General features: G+C 44.6%; 1 protein-coding gene across 1 annotated transcript in view; it reads left to right on the forward strand.

Annotated features, from left to right (window-relative positions):
- The window catches only part of LOC103745891 (cat eye syndrome critical region protein 2 homolog), a 155,105-nt gene extending 145,235 nt beyond the window's left edge, over nt 1–9,870 (forward strand). Inside the window, exons 17-19 of the mRNA XM_008847902.3 lie at nt 908–2,327; nt 5,533–5,644; nt 6,288–9,870. Of these exons, the coding sequence (XP_008846124.1) occupies nt 908–2,327; nt 5,533–5,644; nt 6,288–6,293 (1,538 nt within the window). The 3' untranslated portion in view covers nt 6,294–9,870. The remainder of the gene's footprint in view (nt 1–907; nt 2,328–5,532; nt 5,645–6,287) is intronic.
- Nucleotides 9,871–14,204: the final 4,334 nt, after the last annotated feature.

A 14,204-nucleotide genomic window follows, 5' to 3' on the forward strand; every position in this document is an offset into this window, starting at 1 on the left:
AAAAAAATATTATCCCCCCCCTGGCCCTTTTTTTTTTTTTTTTTTTTAACTCGTGTCAGTGTTTTGCTCATGTGTGCAGTGCTTGTAGCGGTGAACAGAAGGTGTCAGATCCCCTGGAACTGGTGTTAGAATGGTTGTTAGCCACAATGTGGGTGCTAGGAACTGAACCCAGATCCTTTGCAAGAGGCAGTGCTCTTCACTGAGTCATCTCTCTAGCCCTGGATTTTCATTTTCATTGTAATTTGTGACTTTGATTTTATAGCTAGCTTTAATTCACATATAGTCATGCTCAAGGCCCCTCAATCTCATCATCAAAAAACAGAAAAGCTTTCTAGATAGGATGAGTAAGTTCATTCATTCACAGCTTCTGATTTGGGTAAGTACTGAGCACATGAGGAAATTTGTGCCTGTGAGCGAGCTAGGCAGAAGTACTGAATTACCTTTGCCTGTGCCATAATTCCAGCACTCATCATGAGTTGTGCCTGGTCTTTCTTACTGCCTGGGTTTTTACTGCACCCCTACGTGGGCATCAATTCTAGTGACAGCTGTATTCTCCTGCCATATTTCACATGTTTTGACTCTGGGGCCTGGAGCTGTGAATTATCTCTTGGCTTCTTTCTAGTCTGACTGACAGCATAGGAGGGAGACACAGACATGCTTATTCTTTGGTAACTATAGAAGTGCTGTGTTCTCCCTCTAGACCTTTTCGAAAGGGAGTGTGCAGATCCCAACATTGAGACTCCTTTCCAGAGATTCCCTAGCAGAGTACCAAGCTGAGGTTTGAATTGCCACATGTCACCTCAGCCTTGACCCTCTTCATCTGACTGCTTGTCATGTTCTTTCCATTATTGCATCCATTGATACTGTCATTTCAACTACTGATTTACTCTTTTGCTCTCCCTCCCAGCAGAGCCTTTGCCTGGACTTGAAGAGAAAACAACAAACATTTGTGCTTCAGAGGGGGTATACCTCAAACAGCTACCTCATCCAGCACCACCCCTGCAAGCCAACTGTACCAGGCAGAGCTCACCACAAGAAGGGGAAGTGGAGGGCCCAGAACTCAAAAGTGATGTTTCAGAAACTGCAGACAATTATAAAACATCAAAGAGCAAGAACACCTGGCCTTTGGACAGCAGCTACACCAGCCCACCTGTGCAAGGCTGTATGAGAGACCTCTCTGTGGTGGCAGACAGAGGATCTCTCCCTGAAAACGGGGTTGTTGGTGAAGCATCTCCTTGTAGGTCAGAGGGGAAGGGCCTTGGTGGCAGTGGTTCAGAAAAACCACTCTGCCCCAGAGGTAAAACATTGCAGGAGACCATACCCTGTACAGGACAGAATGCAGCTACACCTCCTGGCACAGACCCCAGTTTGATGGCTGGCACTGTGAACCAGTTTTCCCCCTTGTACATGCCTGGCCTAGAATACTCTAATTCAGGTACACATTACCACATGAATCCAGGCCTGCAAGGCTTGGCCCCTATGATAGGCGGGAAGTCCCCAGGATCACATCCTCAGCCTTTCTCCCCTAGGGGCTACCAGGCTAACAGTCCTCATCCTGGAGTCTTTCCCCGCTACTGCCCCCAACAGGGAGTGAGATATCCCTACCAACCACCCTCTCAACCCTCCTATCACCCTTACCAACGGACTCCTTATTATACATGTCCACAGGACTTTTCTGATTGGCAGAGACCTCTCCCTCCCCAGGGAAGCCCAAGTGGACCCCCAGGGAATCACCCTCCAACCCCACGGCCCCTCTTCCCAGATAAGAATGTCATAGCTAATCTGCAAGGCTGTGAGACACTAAATGCTGCCTTAACATCCCCAACTCAAATGGATGCAGTGTCTGCTAAAGTTGTCCCAACTGATGGACAGAATCCGGGTCCAGAGGAAGAAAAACTGGATGAATCTATGGAAAGGCCAGAGAGTCCCAAAGAATTTCTAGATCTGGACAACCATAATGCAGCCACCAAGCGGCAGAGTTCGCTGTCGGCCAGCGACTATCTTTATGGAACTCCTCCACCTCTGAGTTCAGGAATGGGTTTTGGTTCTCCTGCTTTCCCACCCCACAGTGTGATGCTGCAAACAAGGCCTCCTTACACTCCTCAGAGGCCAGCCAGTCATTTTCAGCCCAGGGCATACCCATCCCCTATGGCTGCCCACCCACCTCCCCATCCAGTGGCCTCCCAGCACAATGGCCTCTCTGCAGAGGGCACCATCTATCGTGGTCAGGAAGAGGGCCTAGGTCACTTTCAAGCTGTGATGATGGAGCATATTGGCACCGGAAGCGGAATAAGAGGCCCTTTCCAAGAGTTGTACAGACCATCAGGGTGAGAGTGCATTAGGTTGCTTTTGGGTTTGTTTTCTTAGAAAAAAAATTTTTTTTGGTCTCTTTGAGACAGGGTCTCCCTGTAGCCCCAACTGTCCTGGAACTCACTATGTAGACCAGGCTGGCCTTGAACTCAAAGAGATCCGTCTGCCTCTGCCTCCTGAGTGCTGGGATTAAAGGCGTGCACTACCATGCCTGGCATTATAAAGTTAATTTTTAAGAAGAACAGTGGCCTTAGGAATGAATATAAACTAATGGTCCAAGACCAAGAAAAGCATATGAATTATAGATGCTAAGGACTTAATGAAAATAGAGCACAGCTTTACCTTTGCCATTTTTTTTCTTTTTGTGAGAATTAATTGGCATCTGGCCTGCTTTTGTTTGTTTGGTGGTGCTGGATATACTCCAGTGAATTTGCATTTAAATGATACGAAGTTTTGTTATTTTAAGAACTACAAAGGTTTTTTTTATTGATGGTGGTAATTGTGGTTTGATTTGGTTTTTTTCTTTTCGAAACAAAGTCTCATGCTACTGCCTGTGCTTGCCTCAGACCTTCGGGAATTATCCTGCCTCTGGTGCTTGGATTACAGACATGCACCACCGGGTCTGACCTGAAAAGATTATTGGTACTGCAAACTCAAGAACTACAGTTTATGAGTTATAGGCAGAGGTCAGTCTACATTGCCACCTAGTTAACCACTTAGTTAAAGAGGGTCTGCCCTGGGGAGCAGAGTATATGTGGGCCGAAGTTTCCCTCCTTAGCTCTTACTCCTCCCTTTGGATTAAAAAAATAGAAGTGGATCAAGTTAAATTCTGTTCTTATGAAACTTCTACACATCAGTTTATGGTGACCCTTTAAGAACCTGTAGGGAGCTGGGCATGGTGGTGCATGATTTTAATTCCTGTAATCAGGAGGCAGAGGAAGGTGGATATCTGTGTGCTGGAGGCTAACCTGGTCTACTTAGTGAGTTCCTATGGGGCTACAGGGAGAACCTGTTTCCCAAAAAAAGAAAAGGAGATGAGGCAAGATCAAGAGTTCATGGGCTGGAGAGAAGATGACTCAGGAGTTAACACTGGTTACTCTTGCAGAGCACCCAGGTTTAGTTCCCAGCACCCACATGGCAGCTAACAGCTGTTTGTAACTCCAGTTCCAGGGGATCCTACACCCTCTTCTGGCCTCCATGGGCATTGTATGACATGAATTCACCTACATACACATGTAGGCAAAATGCTCATACACATAAACTCAAAATAGATAAATTTTAAAAATTTAGTAGGAGTTCAAAGCCAGTCTTTAGGCCACCACCACCACACCTGGCTTTTTTTTTTTTTTTTTTTTTTTTTTTGGTGGGGGGTTCTTTTTGAGACAGGGTCTCCCAGTAGCCCCAGCTGTCCTGAAACTCACTATGTAGACCAGGCTGGCTTTGAACTCAAAAAGATCTGCCTGCCTCTGCCTCCCAAGTGCTGCGATTAAAGGTGTGCACTACCACGCCCAGCTAATTTTTATTTTATATGTCTGCATGTATTGCCTGCATGTAGGTAAGTGCACCGTGACATGCAATGCCTGCAGAGGTCAGAAGAGGCTGTCAGATCCCCTGGGACTGGAGTTATGGATAGTTGTTAGCTGCCATATGGGTGCTGGGATTCGAACCCAGGTCTTCTGCAAGAACAGTCACATGTTCTTAACCACAGAGCCATCTCTCCAGCCCCAAACTGGCTTAATTTTTTAAATCTTATTTCTTTGTTTATTGAATCAGAGAAAGTGTATGTGCACTCACATGCCTGAGTTCTTGTGCCAAGGCACATGCATGGAGGCCAGTGGGCAATTAGAAGTCTGTTCTCCCCTTCCACCTTGTGGTCTTGGGCACCTAACTGAAGTTGTAAGGCTTGACAGCAAGTACCTTTGCTCATTGAACCATCTCACCAGCCCTCTGGTTACTAGAGATGGGGGTTTTATCCCAGGTGGTCTCAAATTCACTATGTAGCTAAGAATACTCCTGATCTTCCTTCCTCTGCCTCCTGAGTGCTGGGATTATAGGCATGCACCACCACACCCAGTTTATGTGGTGTATGGATGGAGCTCAGGGCTTTGTGCATGCTAATGTTCTTGTTAAATTTTTTAATTGCGTGTGCGTGCGTGCGTGCGTGCGTGTGTGTGTGTGTGTGTGTGTGTGATAGTTTTTTATTCATTTGAGATGGAATCCTGCTCTGTAGCTGAGTCTGGTCTAGAGCTCACAGTTTTCTTGCCTCAGCCTCCCCAGTGCTGGGATTTGCAGGTGTGTGCTGCCACACTCACTCTCACATCTAACATTTTCCATGCTTGTTTTTGCATGTCTAAATAACTGCTTATGTTTTGTTACTTTTCTGTGCCTTTTCCCTCAAGCCACTGGAAATTACCTTGCAGCTGTTGTGACGCTTACCTTTCTAAGCTCCTCACTTCTACTGAGAATGAGGACAACAGTGTCCTGCTCCTCAGTCTCAAAACTGACGCTTCACCCAAGAAACAGCATGGTGGTCACTAACATGCCGTCCTCAAATTTCCCTCCTTGTCCCTGAAATGTCTTTTAGAGATCTGTTTTTAAAATATTTTTTATTTTATGTGTGTGGTATATTGCCTACATCTGCGAGAACAGTCAGTTCTCTTAACTGCTGAGCCATCTCTCCAGCCCCTAGGTGTTTTTCCACTTTTCTTGTGATTTCTTTCTGCTCTAGTGTCCAATCAAGGCTCGGTATATGTTTGCATTTGGTGTGGTGTCTGTTTAGTCTCCTTACAAACCATTATCCTATCTTTGCTTTGTTTCCTAAAGAATTCAGTCCAGTTCTGAGAGGAATATATTTCTGGTTCTGGGTTTGGTTCACTGGCTCCTGGGTTTAGCTCAGTCATGCTTAGCCTACTCACTTACTGCATCATTCCAGGAAGCAATGTGCGATTTTGTCCCAGAATTAATGATTCCAAATTGGATCAGCTACATAATTAAGGCAGTATGTTCATGTATATGTTCTTAGTAATTAGGTCCTCATTAACTCTTTGGAGAGGGTTGTAACAGGGTCTCCCTGTAGCCCCAGCTGATCTGGAACTCACTATATAGACCAGGCTGACCTCAATCTCACAGAGATCCGCCTGCCTCTGCCCTCTGGAATTAAAGGCATGTGCCACCATGCCCGGCCTTTCATTAGGTCTTACTGTTCTTTTTTTTCCGCTGTAGAATGCATATGCATCCAGTCCAGTCACAGTCCTTGTTCCCAAAGACTCCAGCACCCACAGCATCACCAGAAGAGCTGCCCCCACATAAGCCCCCAACACTTCCTCTGGATCAGGTAAGAATTACCAAAAAGTAGAGCATCTTTATCCCTTTAGGTGCATGAAACAAGTGTAGGTTGAATTCTCTCTTCTAAATGCCTGGAGCCCTGCACTTCAGGTTTCAGGTTTCCAGATTTGAGAACTGTTTGCATACCTTGTTAATTAGACATACACAGTCTAAAAATCTGAAAGCCAAATATTCCAGAATATGACAGTATTTTTAATGTGTGTATGTATATTTTGCCTCCATGTATGTTAGTGTATCCATGTCCTGCAGTGTTCACAGAGGCTAGAAGAGGACAGAGCCTCTGGAACTGAAGTTAGGGACAGTTGTTAGCCTCCATGTGGATTCCGGGAACCGAACCCAGGTTCTCTGCAGGAGCAGCCAGTGCTCTTGACCACTGAACCATCTCTCCAGCCCCCCATGTGACATTTTTTGATTGTTAGATCTGTGCTCTCAAGCTCAATGACAATTGACAAAATTAAGCCAGGAGTGGTGGTACATGCCTTTACTTGGAAGGCAGAGGCAGGATGATCTCTGTGAGTTCAAGGCCAGCCTGGTCTACCTAGTAAGTTCCAGGACAGCTGGGGCTACAGGGAGTCCCTGTCTCAAAAAAGACCAAAAAAAAATTTGACAAAATTTTCATTTGTTCCTTTCAGAGCTAGTCTAAGGAGGAAATAACCCCCAAGAAAATGGAAAGCTGCACGTGGAGACAGACCATGAGGACTTGGGGGAGTGGTCCTTGTCCGACTCTGTCCCTGACACCCTACTCCACCTCTTGCTGTGAATCAAGCCACCAGGAGCTGGAACTGTCCCTGGCCTTAGATGCACACTCTGCAGATGACTGGCCTGAAGCCTATGGGAGGTCCATGACAGGAGTCACCTGTACAGCTGACAGACAGCGAGAACAAGTGTACCTGGAGTTCCTATTGCCTTCTCCAGATCCCAAGACTCTTGTTCAGGGAAAATCACTTTAAACTTGGGTGGAGGGTACATGTAAGGCTGGAGTGGTGCTGTTAAACTTTCATGAGCAGCTAATCTCAGGTATATATTTGGGGAAGGGACTACTTGTAGTATTAATGTTTTGGAGCTGGGTCCAGTTTACAGAATTTTCATGTTGCCTTTTCTTTTCTTTTCTTTTTTTTTTTTTGGGTGGTGAATGTATTGTACATAAAGTGGGACGGTCAGGTGGGCACATGGAGGAGCTGGGAGTCCTTCCCAGCTATGGTGGACACACAACACTGGAATGGTCTTGGTCTGTTTACAGTCAGGTCACACTGAATGCTTTGAGGAGCTTGGGAGAGAGGTCAGGAATGGTTTCATCTTAAATGCCATTAACTTCTGTTGCGGCTGTCCCACAGCGAGTAGCTAAGCACCTCCTTTCCAGTCAATCTCAGTACTGTGCTTACCCCTCTCAGTACTCACCTCGGCTTGTTGGCAGTGCTGTCATGTGGCCACTGGATGTTTTAGCCAGAGGACAGGCTGCCCTCACCCTGGTGGCCCAACTTCTGGACTTGGGAAAGCATGTCCCTTCCTGATTTTCCACCAGCCCTACCAGATAGTTGTGAACCAGGAATTGGGCGCTGTAGAGTGTTTCACTTACTACAAGATAAAGTGGCTTCTTCATAGGCCTGTCGAGCCTGTGGTCTAGAAGGCATCACATAAAGCTTTCTAGTACAGATCACGTCTGTGAAAGTGACTACTCAGGTTTCTTGTATATGTTAGTCTCAATAAAGAAATTGCACAGGTTTGAGTAAGGAAAGTGTATCCTTTAGATTTACAATTTGAATTTAGGACTATTTCAGTGTGTATAGTTTTTATTCAGTTTAAGTGAATCATAGTATAATCAGTCATGATTTAAAGTAGCTATTATCAAGGACAAGTTCTTGAAAATCATTTGTTGTGTTTGTGGTAGGAACAATTTTACAGTATTAAATTACTTTATTATGGATTTAGAAGTGAATTACACTGGATTCTCCCTGCTTTAGCATTCTGTATTTTATTTTAGCTGAGATGTCACCAAAGTTAGGACCTCTGTTTAAACTTTTGAATTTCCCACAAAGAATAAACTAAGGGAAATGCCTTGAAATTGCAAGTGTTTGTAAAAGAATAACATTTTAAAGCATGCTTTTGAGATAGTAAGAGATCTCCATAAAACAATAATCTGCCCTAGTTTTTTTATAAATTTAGCTGGGCAAGGGAGGGGGTGGTCAGTGGAAGCCTTCCCTCCATTTCCATCTTCCTTAGTAAATGTGGAACAGTCTTCCAATCTGTGACAAGGGAAAGAAAGAAATTGGAAACATCCAAGTTACAGAGATGGAGTACAGAACACCTGCTCCCAAATAGTGGAAGTGACTGCTTACTAACCTCCTGGTGTTGAAAGGCTGGGAGAGTGCACAGGTGCCCTCTAGGTGTGGCACAACAAAATAGGAAGTTTTCTTTCCAACAAACTTGGGGTTTTGTGTTTGCAAGTCAACTGAGTCACTGATCTGAAATCTCCTCAGAAACTTGGCATTGGCATAATCTATATTAGAAGAATAAAGAAGTTAGATTTGTTGAATGGATCTTGATCTGCTATTGAGCCTAGTGTAAGTCAACCTGATCAAAGCATACTACTGCAGTTCCTGTGTTGGTCTAAAATCAGGGGAAAGGAGGAGCAGCTGGTATGGGGTTGGTGATACCTGTTCTGGGCTCACAGCCTTATGCCACTAACATAATGATGTATTGCTCCTAACTCCCTATTAGGAACCATTAGCCCTCTTCCAAGATCCTAAACTGCAGAGGATGCTGAGCACAATCTGATCCCACCCTCACTTTCCTGTTGTTAAAGGGATGCTGTAAATAATAATCAGTCAATTCCTTTATCCCTACTTTCCCTTCCTGGTTTATCAAGGAAAAGCAATAGGAAATTGAACTATATTGTTATGACACTGTGAACAAGAGCAACAGCAATATGGTTGGTCTAGTTGTATCTCTGTGGGAATTTGGTGGTGTGTAGTTCTTGCAGGGTCTGGCCCTTCCTCCCTCCCAATGGAAAGTCCAATGGAAGTATAGATCTGCTAAAAGTTTCCTATAGCTGCCAGAATCAGGAGCATGTGTGACCTGAGCTGCTATTGAGTCTCATAAACTCACACCCAAACGAGATCTTTCATTCTTAGCTTTCTTCCTCTAGCATTTCTCTTTCCAAGTGTCTTATGCAGATGCAAATACATGCATTTGCTGTCTTCTCCAGTAGGGAAATGATGATTATGGGATATGAAATACTTAGAAAGTACTGTGTAAGGGTGTCTTAAAAGGTTTGCTCTCAGGCTAGAAGGACATTATATCCTATAGGTCACCATCACCTTGTCCGTGTGCTGACTCAGTGGTCCCCAGAAGGATATAGCTGAGATCTATGCATAATTGGAAGCACTCTTCTGTTTGATTTGGTGTTTGACTTACCTTTATCAGGCTTATTCATAACTTAGCATCTGTTTCCCCAAAGCCTAAAAGAAAAAAGATCCTGAAAGAAAATTAGAGCCTTTTAGAAGGTTCATGGGTGTGTGAATATACTTACCCCCGTGAAATATGTTAAATAAAATAGTAGTAGGAGTTATTGGCTAAAATTTCTTGTGGTAGGAGAAAATACGCAGGGTTCTCATGCATATAACATTCTATCCCATCTTTAAAAATAAAGGTCCGGCCACTCTGCTCTCTAGGCCAGGTTGGCTTTAGTTCATACCTGGCTGAGCTTGTGCAGCACTGAGCCCAGGTTCCAGGCCAGCTGCTCTCAGAAGGCACAACCTATGCTGGTCTTTTATGTTCTTTCTCACGACTAACCATTTAATGTTATTTTTGATAGCACGTATCTGTTGTGTGGTTGTTGTTTATGCTAATTTCTACTGGCATCAAAAGAAGGCCTGTTAAAAGCAGTCCCAGATTCACATATGTCCCAATATAACCCTCACCAAGGTTGTCACAAACAAGCCCTTAAGTCATGCCATTTGGTTAAGCTTTCATTTAATGGAAGTTCAAATCTGTAAATGATACACTGCTCTTAAGACTTAATTTGAGGCCTGGAGAGGTGGCTCGATGACAGAGCACTTGCCTAGCATGTGCAAGGCCCTGTGTTCAATCTCAAAAATACACCACAAAATAAAATAGACCTAGTAATGTGAGCTTATAATCTTAGCCACTTAAAAGGCTGAAGTTGAAGGATCACAAGTTCAAAGCCTGCCTGGGCAACTAGGCAAGACTGTCTCAAAAGTAAAAAGCTGGGCATGGTGGCACATATCTTTAATCCCAGCGCTCCAGCACTTCACTCAGGAGGCAGAGGCAGGCAGAGCTCTGAAATCCACGCCAGCGTGCTTTCCATAGCAAGTTCCAGATGAGCTGGAGGTACAGGGAGACCCTGTTTCAAAAATACCAAGCACAATCAAAAGTAAAAAGAGCTCTGGGGTATAGCTCAGTGGTAGAGCACATGCCCAGCATACACAAGGCTCTAGGTGTCATCCTAGTACCACTCCCCCCAAAACAACTAACTTGGAATTTCACAGGAAGGCTTAATCCAAGGTCCCAAACCAAGGACAAGTTGATGATGTAGAGTTCTAAAACATGGATTAGAAATCCATATTTAGATAAGCTCAGCTGGTTTCCTAGCATTCTTTTCCCATTGGTGTAGGATTCTTAGTTCACTCCCTGGCTATTATAGACTCCCATTGTGGAGTTCCCTCCCATGCATCAGTGAGTCATAGAATATTCAATCCTGAGGGTTTCTGAAAGGCCAAAGCATTTGTCAGCAGCTGCAGCGAGAGCCCGTGGCATGTGGGCAGGACATGCAGAAGCATTTTTTTTTTTTTTTTTTTTTTTTGCGCCTTGGATTAGAACACTGACTTGGAATCAGATGTGGTTTGAGACTTGTTGAGTGAAGAGACACTGACCTCCCTTTTCTGTGGGGCTTTAGGACCAGAAATGGATCACTTTCCCTTTGAGAAGGCAGGGTTTGGGCAAGCTGGGCTGCATCCCTGATCCAAGGAGACTGATACAAGCTTTGCCTTGGTGCTAGCTTTTGATCCCTCTGCTTATTGGGCTGGGCTTAAACACACACTCTAAGGGTGAGGTGGAGACAGTGGTCCTCCTGTTAGCTAGGCCTAGGTTATTCATTCTCTCTCTCTCTCTCTCTCTCTCTCTCTCTCTCTCTCTCTCTTTCTCTCGGTATGGTGGGGACTGAAGTATGAATATTTAGTAATTTATTGCAATGCTGCTGCCCCCACCTCATTCTGTAGCTCTGTGGCCCCTTCATTTCCCCAAGCAAGGGTACCTCACCTGCCTTATGGACAGCTTCCAGGGGCCCCAGCCTGGCTCTGCCAGCCTGCACACAGTGTAAGACATTCATCTCCTGCTACAAAAATGAAAGCCCTGTGAACCACCCTGGCCAGTACTGAAAGGGGAATGCTATTTATTTTTATATTGTATATATTTTGTCGTGGTCTGCTGATTCCGTTTCACTGAGAGCGACACTTACCTCAATAGTTAGTTTGATATGTGTGTTGGATAATTTTTTGGAAGAACTTTTTAAAAAGCTTTTTGATCTTGAGAGATCTGTCGATTTATTTCCATATGAACTGGTTATTTTGTATAAAGTACATTGTTAAAAATAGCAAGGCTTTGATGTGTGTGCCTGTTGTGTGTCCATGTGTCCCTGTCACTTTTATCATCAGGGCAGACCCCTATTGCAACCACGGTTTGAGCTAAGCAACAATGCTATTGCCTGAAAGTGTCATCCTCTCTCTCAATTTGATGCCAGGAATCTTGAAAAGAGGCAGGTAGCAAGTCTCTGGTACCCACCTCGGGCCTCTACCCCCAGTCCTTCCCACTCACCCCAGCTATAGCACATTTCTGGTGCAAGATCCACTTCCCAAATGTCATGAGCATGTTCAGTGCTGGCTTCCAGAGCCTCAGGTGGGCAGAAGGGCAGTGATGGTGACACAGACCACTGTGGCCTGCAGGCATCCAGATGACAGGAGAGGGAGCTGCAAGTGTAAGGAAACTTACTCCTGCCCTGATGATTATTTCTGGTGGAAGTGGAAGGTAGGGATTAGATGAAGTAGCTGGGCCATCATCAACAGTCGTCTTAAACCAAAGCTCCTGACTACCTTTATTCTTGTTAGACTTGTAATTTTCAGTCCATAAAAATTCAGTGACAGCATGTGCCCGTCCACAGTCCCAGCAGGAGGATCAGGAGTTTGAAGCTAGCTAAGGCTATGCAGCAAGGCCTTGCCTTGTCTTCCACCTTTACATGGCTTTTAGGGATCAAACTTGAGTGGTTGGGCTTGCATGGCAAGCACTTAAACCTGCTGAGCCATCCCTCCAGCCCAAGGCCTTATCTTGGGGGAAAGAAATCCTCCATGCCAGCTTAAATGACATGGCTTTTTGCTTTCCTCCTCCAGGCATCTGTCAAGAGTTAGTAGCCTATCTGCCCTGGAAGTTTTTCTTTGAAACTCAAAATTGTCCTAAAGCTTTGGAGAGCACAGTACAGTCATAAGAATGTTTATAAGAGAAAAGGTGTCTCTCATTTTCTAGTGTAGTACTTGCATCTCTGTGTAATTTCTAAATTCTAAAGCAAAAAGTGAATTTTAACATGAATACCACTAGGAAACTCAGGTCTGGCATATCTCTGATTCTGTTTCTTTTTGCCCTCTAGGGCAGAATGGGGAAGAGGACAGCTTCCTTCCCCTGTGCACCAGCTTATCTGGAGCCCAGTCCATCTGTGTCGCTGATTTTAATGGCACTAACATCTCCTTTCCAACTGTGTGCATTATTGTCACATGAGAAATTGGGTTTCTGACTTCTAGGTTCTTCATTGAAACCCCTCATGTTATAAGAATTCCTCATCAAAGAAGGCCAGCTTTTTATTAAGTACTTTTGGACTGGAGAGATGGCTCAGCAGTTAAGAGTGCTTACTACTTTTGCAGAAAACCAGGGGTTTGGTTCTTGGCACCCACGTGATAGTTCACAGCAGCTTGTAACTCCAGTTCCAAGTGGTCTGACACCCTCTTCTGGCTTCCTTGGGCACCAAGTATGCACATGGTGCACATACATGCATGTGGACAAAATAACTCATACACATAAAAATAAATATTTGGGGGGGCCTCTTTTGGACAGGGTCTACCTGTAGCCCCATCTGACCTGTAACTCACTATGTCAGCCAGGCTGGCCTTGAACTCAGAGATCCACGTGCCTCTGCCTCCGGAGTGCTGGGATTAAAGGGGTATGCCACCACACCCAGCCCAAAATAAATCTTTTTTTAAAAAAATATTTTATTTTGTGTGTATGAGTGTTATGCCTGCATGTAGAGTAAGCGCACCTGTGTCATGCAATGCCTGCAGAGGACAGAAGAGGCTGTCGGATCCGGATCCCCTGGAACTGGAGTTACGGACAGTTGTTAGCTGCCATGTGGGTGCTGGGATTCGAACCTGGGTCTTCTGCAAGAACAGTCGGTGTTCTTAACCGCTGAGCCATCTCTCCAGCACCAAAATAAATCTTTTTAAAAGAAAAAATAGTCCTTAGGACTTGGGATGTAGCTCAGTTGTCTGTAATATGTCTACATACCATACACAAGGCCTTGAGTTCCATCCCTAACTTCTAATAAAATGAGGTGTTGTGGTGCATGTCTCTAATCTTAGCACTCCAGAGGTAGAGGTAGGAGAATTAAAAGTTTTAAGGTCAGGCCAGGTATGGCGGCACATGCCTTTTTCCCTGCACTTGGGAGGCAGAGGCAGGCAGATCTCAAAGATACCCAAGTCAGACTAGTTTGCTTAGTGAGTTCCAGGCCAGCTGGGGCTACAGGGAAACCCTGTCTCAACAGCAAAAAATGTTCAAAATCAGCTTTGGCTATATAGTTTATTGTAGGTCAGCTTGGGCTGCATGAGACCCTGTCTGAGAAAAGAAAAATCTAATGTTCTAGATTTATCTTCTTGGGCAAAACAACCACTGCTAAATAGTGTATATAGAAAAATTAATGTCTTCCACTAGCTGGCTTGTTTTTAAAACTTGCTAGAACAGGCAATTAATCCAGCATGATTTGGGAATTGTTATAGTAACATTTCTTGGTCCATCATTTAACATCTACATAACTACACAAAGTTCATTTTGTGCTGTGAGTTTCCTTGTTAAAACTGGGACCAAAAAAAGAGAGGAGATTTTTGGAAAAACAGGAGCTGTAAATTGCCTGTGAGCAGCTTTCCCTTTACAAATATATATTTTTTTTATTTTATGTGTATGCGTGTATTGCCTGCATGTATGGAAGTGCACCCATGTCATGCAATGCCCGCAGAGGTCAGAAGAGGTGGTTGGATCCCCTGGAACTGGAGTTACGGACAGCTGTTAGCTGCCATGTGGGTTCTGGGAATCAAACCCCGGTCTTCTGCAAGAATATTCAGTGTTCTTAACTGCTGAGCCATCTCTCCAGCCCCCAGGTTTCCCTCTTGACAGTCTGATGGTAGATGCTGCTTATCAGAGATAGACATCTGGTCTCTAAGGACTCACTCAGGAGGGAAGAAGACACCTTCACAAGTAACCCCTGTCTAGACTGTTTT

Source organism: Nannospalax galili, unplaced genomic scaffold, assembly GCF_000622305.1.
Source record: "Nannospalax galili isolate Female #2095 unplaced genomic scaffold, S.galili_v1.0 scaffold1104, whole genome shotgun sequence".
NCBI lineage: Eukaryota > Metazoa > Chordata > Mammalia > Rodentia > Spalacidae > Nannospalax > Nannospalax galili.